The 11,433-nt window shown below is 40.9% G+C and overlaps 1 protein-coding gene across 5 annotated transcripts; it reads right to left on the bottom strand.

Annotated features, from left to right (window-relative positions):
* Window positions 1-240: 240 nt before the first annotated feature.
* Window positions 241-8,817, bottom strand: slmapb (sarcolemma associated protein b). 5 transcript variants are annotated; one of them, XM_086119130.1, is made up of 11 exons: window positions 8,738-8,817; window positions 8,479-8,538; window positions 6,600-6,716; window positions 6,435-6,509; window positions 6,200-6,297; window positions 5,995-6,106; window positions 4,070-4,340; window positions 3,460-3,631; window positions 1,594-1,728; window positions 1,083-1,170; window positions 241-716 (listed from the first exon to the last, which is right to left on the bottom strand). In XM_086119130.1, the coding sequence occupies exons 2-10, from the start codon at window positions 8,528-8,530 to the stop codon at window positions 1,087-1,089; spliced, it is 1,116 nt and encodes a 371-aa protein (XP_085975256.1). In that variant the 5' UTR covers window positions 8,531-8,538; window positions 8,738-8,817; the 3' UTR covers window positions 241-716; window positions 1,083-1,086. The 5 variants fall into 5 exon arrangements, with proteins under 5 accessions (XP_085975256.1, XP_085975231.1, XP_085975247.1 ...); XM_086119105.1 differs by having other exon boundaries at window positions 5,995-6,297; XM_086119121.1 differs by having other exon boundaries at window positions 5,995-6,297; window positions 6,600-6,703; window positions 8,478-8,538.
* Window positions 8,818-11,433: the final 2,616 nt, after the last annotated feature.

Genomic DNA, 11,433 nt, shown 5'->3' on the forward strand with positions numbered 1-11,433 from the left:
CACTAATTGAAAGGCGTCAGGTGAAAATCTGAATCGGCTGCTGGGTTTTTTTTCTTCACGTTCAGGGTCAATTTTTTTTTGTCTTTTGTGGATTTTGATTCGTAGAATCTGGGAACCGTTTCTAATTGTGAAAAAATGTCTCTGTTAATGGGTTGTTAATTGTTTATGTTTCTATTTTGTGCAGATGTGCCTAATTCTGGTGACGCTGCCGTATATTTATTCATGACACTAATCATAGGGTCACTTTATTGACAATGTTTATTGTGCTGACAACTACACCCACACACTATCTTTTGGGAGGCCCGAGCTGTAAATAAGCCTTCCAAACTATTATCGTATATAATAATTACAATTAGAGTGTAGACAACATTTACATTCATGAATGGACACCTTACAGCTCAAAATATGCCAAAATATATTCCACTAATATTTTGCAAAAATAAACACTCAAAGAACTTTAATGAGCACAAGTGCCAACTGAAATAAAGATTGCAAGATATTTAAACATTGTTAAGTATGACTCCTAATGATCAGTGCAGATAAGAGTATGTGTCACGCAAGACAGTTTCAGTGTGGAGAAATCTTATGACTAAGTTCGCCGTGTGCATCTATATGTGTGAGCCATGTATGTGTGTCCCTCAAGTCTTAAAGAGTGCAGCAGCAGTCACAGCTGTTAGAGCCACAGCAACCACAGGCCCCCAGATCATCCACAGCTTCTGAAACAAGCGATGACACAAAAATGGAAACATGAGCGTCACCATGTGAAAGCCTCCCTCCAGCAGACGCGTCAATGGAAAGAGACCAAGGCGGTGCAACAGAGAATGCCAGTTATAAAGATGAAGATGAGCTCATCCAAAGTCGCTGGGAGAAAAGCTTGTTAGTGTCCAGACATAACAAACAGATGTCACATGTTGAAGCTGTATGATTAGAAAGATTAAATTGCAGTGGACCGGATTATTTGGGGAGGTTTTGGGGGTTTTTTGCCAAAAGGAAGGCATTGGGGACGGGGGCGGTACCGAAGCCATGCAGTGATCTGGAGGACATTGATGAGCATGATAGATGTGGGCAGGAGTAACATATACCTTACTACCACAATGCGCCGAAGCACCATAACAGCAAAGCCAGGACAAGGCCGATGACTATGGCTTGAACAGGCAGCATTAGGGATGTCTACAGAAGGGAAGTGATATTATAATAATCAACTATGTACTATGGGACATACTATTAATTAACACAGGTACGCCCTTCAGCAAGTAGAGTGTTTTTAATGGGATTCACACGGCTGTCAATGTTGTCAAGCAACAGAAAAAAACACCAGATGAGAACAGAGTGGTTCTGAGACTGACATTACTCAGATCATACAAATGGTGGAATTATTTGGCCACAGACAACTGACAAAAAAAAAAAATCAACAGACATTTTATGTTTGGTAGGTGGTAAAAGCCCAAAGCAAAGCTCCTGTTCAGGGCAAAGGTCATGTATTGTGCAAATAACTGATAGGTCTGCTTTTTAGATTCAAGATTCAATCTGTCACATGACAGAGTAGAATTTTCGCAAAGGTCACGTAACTGAGTGAGGTGGAGCAACACTCACCTTTGTTCCTCTCTCCTGCAATTCCTTCATGTTGGCTTTGCACTCCTCCAGTTCATTCAAAAGTGCATGCTTCTCCTGCTCAGTCTTCTCATAATCTTCCCTTAGGTCAGTCAGTTCCATCTTGGTCTCCTCATACTATATAGAATAAAACAAAACTTTAGCCAAACGTTACATATAAATTGAGAATTTTCCAATGGCGGAATAAATTATTTCTAGTGCTGGATTTTAGATTAAGGTCAATCAACAAGGATGCAAATAGCAACAATATTTAGACTACACCCAACCAATTCTTATTCTTCCCGTGCCTGCGTGGGTTTTCTCCAGGTACTCTGGTTTCCTGCCACATTCCAAAAACATGCATGGCAGGCTGATTGAACACTCTCTAAATTGTCCCTAGGTGCGAGTGTGAGCGCGGATGGTTGTTTGTCTGTGTGTGCCCTGCGATTGGCTGGCAACCGGTTCAGGGTGTCCCTCCAGCAGTATCGCCCGCAACCCTTGTGAGGATAAGCAGATAGGAAAATATATATATATATATATATATATATATATATACATACACACACACATATATTGTATATAAAATAATCCGTGAGTTGCAGTTGCACCGTGAGTTGTAGTTTTCTGTAATGACGGGCTTAATTCACACAAATGGCCAAAGTGACATAATTTGTCCTAAGTGACAAATGATGCATTGCATATTTATGATATTGCATATTTTAAATGCTAATTTTGGTTAGGAAAAATTGTTAAGTAAATACTGATATCTACTTTTTGACCAGGCTGTTTCTGGAGATTGTTGCAGAAAAGTTACTGTGAGCGTTTCACTTGAGCTTTTCACAGACAACTGGTTTCTCCTGATCAGCAGGACACTTGAGATTTTGAAAAATACAAGGTGATCCACTGGTCTGTGCCATTCTCTTTTTTTGTAATCCTCAAACAACAATAGTTCATTGCAGCTTTCTGTTAAACTCCAGTGAAAGGGAGTGGATTGTCCACGCATGCTCATGCAGCCTGCTAAACCTGCCATGAAACGTGCCTTTCTGCTTTTTAGGATTGCGTCATTGGATGACAAAACTAGTAGTGCACGTTCGTTTGGAACATCACACATTATCCGTGTTGTTGCCTCGTGACAGTCCCTGTTTATTTGTTCTCGATTGTTGGTGCCGGATACCACTATGTTGAGAAACGAAATTGAAAGTGTTAATCTTCATATTATCACATGCTACTTGATCCCATTGACACGTTAAATTCCACAATATTGTTTTAACATAACCACTTTGTCTAACTTTCTGACAAAAATAGATTTCCAGACTTGGAGTGAAATCATCACATCACATTTCATTCAGTCCTATACAAGCAAACAGGTGGCTGGGTGTGTGAGCGTCATCATCATGCTCGCAGTTAAATGCATAATAGTTTTAAATACTGCATCCTTGTTGCTGCATCTACTGAACCGATTACAAAGCTACGCTAGCCTCTAATGAGAATCAACACTTGCCAAGTCACTCAAATGATTCATAAATGCTTTACACTGTATGGCATGAGGATGAAAAGAGCCTCAGGTGAATTTGGGGTGCTTTTATGTTTGAGGCTCACGTTTTGATTGGTGAGATGGCTGGAAAGTTAATATGTTACAACTCTTATCATTTAAAAGGGATTTGGCACAGACAGTAAGTAATTAGCTTGCATCATTGACTCCCAAACTATATTAGCGACAAACAGTGACAGGCAGAATATCTAAATGAACTAACCCATGTATATCCCTTTTTGTGAAATTTGTTTAGAGGTTTTTCTGATGTAAAGTACAGTATGTGTCTTGACTCACTAAATGTTGGGAAACACTGGCTTAGATGAATTAAAGCCCACCTTTCTCTGCAGGGTCTCCTTGTTGTAAGCTGCCTCATCCAGTTGGGTCTGTAGCTTTCTGCTATCCAGTTGATGTTGAAGCTCCAAAGCTACCAGCTTCTTTTCCAGCTCCTGCTGAGATCTCTCAAGGGCTTTCAGGCTGTTGCTCAGCTCTGCATTCTGGGTACGTGAACTAGCAGCAAACAAGGAACAAATACACACACTGGTTTCAACAGGAGGTGGATCCCAAGTATGAGCGACATGATATACAGTAAAATCAAATCAGACAATTGAGCAGGTCACAAAACAGGGTTGGTGTTTTGAACTCTGAACACGCTTGTACTAGTGAGATCATGTAGAAGACGGACTTCGCTGTTGTGCAATGGAATCCCCAAAACTCACAAAACTGAATGTTTGGAATTAACATTGACAAATGGCAAACTCATTGAAACAATGAAATGCAGACTGAGACAAATACATGCAAGATGGAGCACAGCAGCCAGCAGCAAATTACTGGGTTGACTTTGATTGGTCCTCTGAGGTTGGAGGTCCATATTTTATGAGTTGCAGGAAAATTGTTCCTGCGATGACCAAACAGGCCAATCAAAATGTTCTTCTTATAAGTACTGACCTGACAAGCTCTTTCTCCAACTGCTGCAGCTTCTGCTGCATCGCCTCATTTTTAGCACACAGTGCTGTACTTTTTTGCTCCCAGTCGCCCTTCTCTTTCTGATGGGCCTTGTGGAGTTCCTCCTTCTCTGTCCTGAGGGACGTGAACTCACTTTGCAGACTGCCCTTTTCATTCTGATGCTTATTCACTAATTCCTGTTTCTCCAAGCGCAGACTAGAACACTCCTTCTGAAGTCCGTTACACTCCATCTGCATGGACTGCAATTCATTGGCTGTTAAAAGCAAACAAAAAAACAAAATACAAATTAATGTACTGTACTGAATTAATATCTATCTATCTGGTTGTGTGAAACACACTGAGTTGCCTTGTGAATGAAATGTGCTATATACAGTACATAAAGCTGCCTTGCCTGTGTATCCATCTGTCAATAGGTATTTATGTATCCACCCATCTATCTTCAAACTCAAGATGGAACAGTGTCTTGAGATACCAGTTTAATTTGTTCCGTGAGTAAAAACACAAAAAACTCAAATCTTCTTTCACTATTGAGATGAATGGAAATGGCATTAATCCATTCCAGCCGTCCCCCAAAAAACACATTGTTGTGATTCTGTTATTTTAATTGGGAATAAAAGCATTCTATAATATTACATTAAAAACAGAGTAACAACATAATTGACTACAATGTGAAACATTAAGCAGTTTGTGCATTATCATTTCATTTTGCAATCCAGTCCAGTGTGCTGTTGCTTCTGGTGTGCCTGCCCTGGCCACTAGGAAGCAGTAATGTGTCAGACAGACACAAAGGAAGAAAAATAAATTTCTTCAACTCCAACTCAGTAACTTTCTGTAATAGGAGTCATTTTTTCATAGAGGATAAAGAATAGATGCCTGTGGGTGTTGTTATATTATCTGTCGACTTGGTTGTTCCACGATTTGTGTTCAAACATCAATTGCTTAAAGGGTTGTAAAACCGCAACTATCAATGATAACCAATAGCATGTCAATGCGAACTTACAATATGTGTTAGCAGAGGTGAGCAATTTACGTAATTTTGTCGGTCTGCCATTCGTCAGTGGCCTGTGCACCCGTTCATCATCGTCCGCCGAACCAAATTGTAACCGTCAGTCAGTCAGTATGTGATGTTACTTTATTCACGCTTCTGTCAATAAATGTAACCGGCCCCTAGGTACCTCTATAATCACCCCCCCCCCAAAAAAAATTGCCATAGCTCAAAAGATGAAAAATCTGTGTGGTGTCGTCATCTTCTTCTTGGCTGATTGAGGATTACAGCTCTTTGGTGCATACGCCACATACAGGAAGCACAAAGCGTTTCAGGGACGAACTGACGAACTGACAGACCTTCTGTCAGTACTGACGGAATGCCCACCTCTGGGTTTAAATATACAACATGTACTTCTCTTTGTTTCATGTTTAGTTTGACAGTAAACTTACACTAGGTGTGTCAGATAGCCTCAAGCCTCTTTTCTGATGAATTGTTCACTATTTACCAAACTGTTGCTTAATGTGAAATGACTTGTATTTATTTTACTTCCCACATAACAGCGATTGTATCTTGTTTGCGTGCATATCTTACATCAGCTGAATGATGGCTTGTGTTCGAAAAATGTCGGGTCATCCACGTTTTGAGACACAACTCTTTGTAAAAATATAAGTATGCAGATTTAAATTCTAGGAAATGTGGAGTCTATACATAATGCATCATACACGCAGCTACGTTTAACATGAGACGCTCTGCATTTCATTTGATCAGCTGTTTCATGAGAAGTAATGATACGCTGCAGCCTGTCACATGGAAGGATGATTTTTGGCCTCACTAATATAGCATGAGAATATTTAAATTAATAGCAATACTTCAAATGATCTGGTATGACAAAGTGAATTTGCAGTCTGAAGTACTGTACCTTGTATTTCTGCAGTTTTTTGCCATTGCTTGCCCTGCTGCTGGAGATCCCGCTGCAGGTCATCAATCTCACGCTCATATTTGCTGGCAGTCTGACGCCATTTTTCCAAATCCTTAGAGACGGTTGCCAGGTTAAACTCGATTGCACTTAGGTCACGTTCCCGCTCAGCGGAAGCTGCCTCCAGGATTCGTTTCAGCGATTTCACCTCATCACGTGAACTTTGTAGCTCATCATGTAAACTAGAGGAGACGTCTGTCTGCTCTCTGAGGACATCCATCTCATCTTGGAGCTGCCGCAGTTGGCCTGTTCAAAGAATGTTCATCATATAAAGTGGGAACAATATATTAAAATTTTGCTTGATAGAAGGTATAATTGCAGTTTGGCTTCTTAATTTGACAGACACAACTGCTACCGAATATCAAATGGCTCCGATTATATACCTTGAAGAAATTTGATCTGTTTTGCAGAATCATCAGCTTGTTGTTTCTTGTCCTTTTTCTCTTTATTGAGGATACCTATAAAGCATGAGATAATATTTTATCTCTGGCTACCTGTCCTTGATCTGAAAAAAAAAGACCACAATATTTATTTAACACAATTTTTACCTTCTAGCTCCATGCATTTGTGCCTCTCTGTGTTGGCCTGATCCTGAGCCTTTCCAAGTTCATCGTTCAAGCGCTGGATTGTTTTTTCATAGTCGCTTGGGGACCCCATATTTGTCCCTGTGAGAAAGTGATAAAGAAGAATTGGTTATCCAAAATCAAAACAGCTATTCTAACAAGAGAGTGGTCGTCGTAAATGTTAACATTCCTATCTTCCCACAAAAGGCTGTGGAATGTTGAGCCTGAACATTTGCCGGGGTCATAACGAGGAAGCAAAGATGGCATTCAGTGTCATCATAAAAATAGAAGGGTAACTTAAAGTCCTTCCAAGTTAATTCAGATTCAGTCCCAAATATTTAACTAGGGCTGACACATTAAATGATTTCCCAAGCTATTAAAACATGCCCATTACATAATCTAATTGCCGACCCAGAAAGGGATTCCATTATGTGCATTTCCTAGTCGCTCTGTCATTCAAAACTGTCTACAAGCTATGTCATTAGCACAGCTACACTACCTTACAGCAGCACGCTGTAATCACCAGACAAGAAGAATAAACTATCCGAGGCTGCCAAAGGCCTGTTATGTTTTTTGTTGGGTGAAAACAAGCTCTGGAAATACTTCGTGGTTTGCACTTCCCAGTGAATATCTTGATCCACTAATCTGTGGTGGCTAGAAAAAGAGGTGACCTCATCTTGGGCCGAGCATTTGGCAGAAGAGAAAAATGAGTCACAACATTTTAAAACATGCGCGCCATAAAAGGATGCATCTGACAACTGTGCTGCAGTATTTGCCAGAGTCTCGCTGTATGCCACTCTCGCATTGCTGTCTTAATGTACTGTCCATTTCCACCCACATATACATTCACAGAGGCGCCCTTGGATGGCACCAATAAATCCAAGGCAACCAAGTAACTACTGGAGGCTGGTGGCACTCTCCAACTCAAGCGCATGACCACTCCGCTGTGTGCCAGACAAAGGCCAGGAGCTGAAATGTGTCCTATTTTTTTGCGCGTTCCAATATGCATGCATATTTATAAGGGAGAAAGTGAGTGGGTGCCCTGTGAATAGGGTGGTCTTTGTCAAGTTGAGAGAAATAAAACGAAAAGAGAGAAACATAAAACTATCAACCACAATCTCTTTATCCGCCATGACCATCATAGCTTGGGTGTCACACAGTCCAAGTATTAATGGGATTAGAATGTACAAAAATACCTTTTCGCGAGATTGGATACTGAGCATCATGCTGCGTGATGACAAAAAAAAAAAGTTGTGGAATTTCTTTTTTTAGCTCAAGTGCTGAAGGCTAAAGTCATGACGGCCCAGCTACTCCCCTACCGCTTTCCACCCCAAAGAATGAAACAGCCTGTATTCGATATGGCCCTGCTGGATAAATGTATACAAATTACATAAATCGGTTGACAATGCAGATAATACAGTACAATAATCAATGGCTGTACAATTGGGTGGTGACACATTCTTAAATTTATCCTGGAATGACAAAAACACTGCTGTGAGGATGCCACAAACACTCACTATGTAGCGCAGTGACAGTGAAGCATAACAAATAAGTCCTCGTGTAAAATGAATTCACTTGTGAATCTTCTTGAAAGTGGTGTCATAACACTTCACCATGACTGCATTATGCTCTGCATTCTATTTTGATTGTCCATTTTAAATGTCACTGGTTACTCTGCTGACACGTTCTCAGGTCAAAGAGACTCTTCTAATAGAATAGGCTGTTGACACAAGAGACACTCAAACAAGGACATCAGCTTGTAAAGTCATGTAACTGCCTCCCCTGACTGATTCGTCAGAGCAGGTTAGAACTATAGAAGACCGAATTCATGTCTGTCCAAAGATAGCAAAATATTCGGAGTTACCTTTTATCACTGATATGTTGTTCAGGGGATCACTCCGCTCCTTCTTTTCCATTACCTTATCTGTAAAGAAGCATTCATGCAGATTATATCAAGACAAAATACATTGACCAAAAAAACAAACCACAGTGGGTGGTTAAAGATTTGAAATAGACAAACAATAATCCAACGGTGCGTGTTAATTCACGAACTAGATAGGAGCACAGTGTGTATCACGTTAAAACATGGTAAATAAAGTTGAAATTGGCAAACATACAGTTACCTCAATTAATTTAGGCTCTGTGGTTTTGTATTGCTCAGAGGCTATACCAGTCCTTGACAGAACTCTTCTCTAACTATCAGATTTTTTTTGAGATGCAAAACGGAATAGTCCAACAAGCGAGAGTTCAGGGGGCTCTGCACATGACACTTTAGTGGCAAATCTCACCAACATTGCTACATCGAAACCGCAAGCGATAAAGATGTGGTCCAAAAATGATACAGTAGAGATATTAAGTCTGATTCAAATGCAACGATACTGGTCTTGGAAAATAAATATTCTTAAAACATGACACCCCCTGTATTTTGTGATCGCATTGGCCTGCCCCTCCGCACGAGGTCATGCATCTGAGTCCCGGCCAGCATCACGGAAGCTGCAGCTGCATACTGACACTGAGGGGTCTTGTTCAGAGAGCTGCCCTGTGGCCAACTGCTGCTGATGTAAAAGGCCAGAGAATATGGACTACTGTTCTCCATACATTGTACGATGCAAAACTATAAAAGCAGTCATACACAAATTATTCTGCTCTGGGACATTAAAATATAATGTCTTGCATCTTCAAAAAAAATCTATGAATCAATTGTGAAACAATGTCATGGTGACATTATAAAATTTAAAGCAGCCTTCCTCAACTGGCGGACCGCGATCCACGACCGGACCGCCGACCTCCTCTGTCCGGACCTCCTCTGTCCGTACCCTCGGCAAATTGTATAAAATAATAAATTATAAAGTGATTTTTACGTTATACATTTGATATTTTTGGACTATAATCTGCGCATTACCACCATCGCTTGTTAAAATTATCCGTTGTACTCTTTGCCTGCACTAACAGATGTATTGCAGAGGAGCGCAGCAGCGCGACTGTGTGTGTATAATATTTGACTAACTGGAGACCCTGACTGAGCAGGGCATGTCGGCGATAACGATGCGCTGATTGGCTCCTCTGAACTTAAGGTGTGCCCATACGTAAGCGTCATCATATACGATGCGCTGATTGGCTCCTCTGAACTTAAGGTGTCCCCATACCTAAGCGTCAGCACGCGTCTATCCCAATACACACGCATTCCAAATGGATGATTGTGTCAGGAAACAGACGCATGCACGACGCCACGGTGTGCTCACAGCTTCAGCTCAGGAGAGCCACACACAGACAATTAGACAAGACGAATCGCGGGAGGTTTCGATTGTGTGCAGTTTTGCTCCCGTCTACCCGGGGATCTTTGCAGCTGTTTAACAGCAGAACACCGTAACATGATAAATGAACATCACAATGGCGTCCTCAAATAATATTTGCATGCCTCAGACATTGGATTCACCTTTAGTGGAAGAACAGCACTGCACATTCCTGTGCTCCCTTGTGTCAGTATTTAAAATGGTTCTTAACTCCTCTTGTGATAAATATTTCAGTGATTTCAGAGGGGATGTGAAAAGTGGAATTGTACAAATGAAAAGGATATTTTTGTTTTCATGTTTAGTATTTATTTTGGTAAAATGAGTATTTTGTTTTGTTTTTGTTAAATTAAGGGGAAAAAAGACAACTACTGTTTAACAAAGTTAAAGTAAAAATGTCTTATTTCCCTAAAAGGGCTATTTCTATTATTAAGCAGACACAACTTAACAAAATAAAGGAGTTCCTGTGCCTCAACACAATACCTCTCATTATTTGCTGTGTACTGGCAAAGTGAATAATTGTTATTTTCATGCACCCCATTATTGGTTGGTTGTGAGGAGTGTTGATTTGTATAAGCTTGGCTTGACCATACTAAATGGGCATATAGCCCTGCTCCCCATGACCGCCGTGCATGTGACCAGACCTTGGTCTTATTAAAAAAAAAAAAAAAAGTGGACCTACAGCATTTCTAGTTGAGGACCACTGATTTAAAGTTTCATCACGTTTCATCACATTTATTCACCCCATAATATGCCTCTATATGTCTTCACATATATATATATATATATATATATATATATATATATATATATATACATATATATATATATATATATATATATGGTTGACAGAACAGTCGCACAAGACTGCAGGTCCCGACGTACCAACCTGTGCACAGCCTGGATTGATTACAAGAAAGCCTATGACTCGATGCCACATACATGGATCACTGAATGCTTGGAGTTGTATAAGGTGAACAGGACCCTAAGAGCCTTCGTTGCGAACTCGATGAGGATGTGGAAAACCACACTTGAAGCCAATGGCAAGCCACTTACCCAAGTGTCCATCAAATGTGGCATATACCAAGGTGATGCACTCTCCCCACTGCTGTTCTGCATAGGACTGAACCCCCTAAGACAAGTAATCACCAAGACAGGCTATGGATACCGCCTCAGAAATGGAGCTACAATCAGTCACCTCCTCTACATGGATGACATAAAGCTGTATGCTAAGAGCGAAAGGGACATGGACTCCCTGATCCACACAACCAGGATCTACAGCAGCGACATCGGGATGTCATTCGGGCTTGAGAAATGTAGTCGGATGGTGACTAAGAGAGGAAAGGTAGTCCGCACTGAAGGGGTCTCACTCCCTGAAGGAACAATAGCAGACATTGAGGACAGCTACAAGTACCTCGGTACACCACAAGCCAATGGCAACCTCGAACTGGCAACAAGGAAAGCGGCTACGGCCAAATACCTCCAGCGAGTGAGGCAAGTCCTAAGAAGCCAGCTCAATGGCAAGAATA

Source organism: Hippocampus guttulatus, chromosome 1, assembly GCF_054856545.1.
Source record: "Hippocampus guttulatus isolate MCC_2025c chromosome 1, RoL_Hgut_1.0, whole genome shotgun sequence".
NCBI classification, from domain to species: domain Eukaryota; kingdom Metazoa; phylum Chordata; class Actinopteri; order Syngnathiformes; family Syngnathidae; genus Hippocampus; species Hippocampus guttulatus.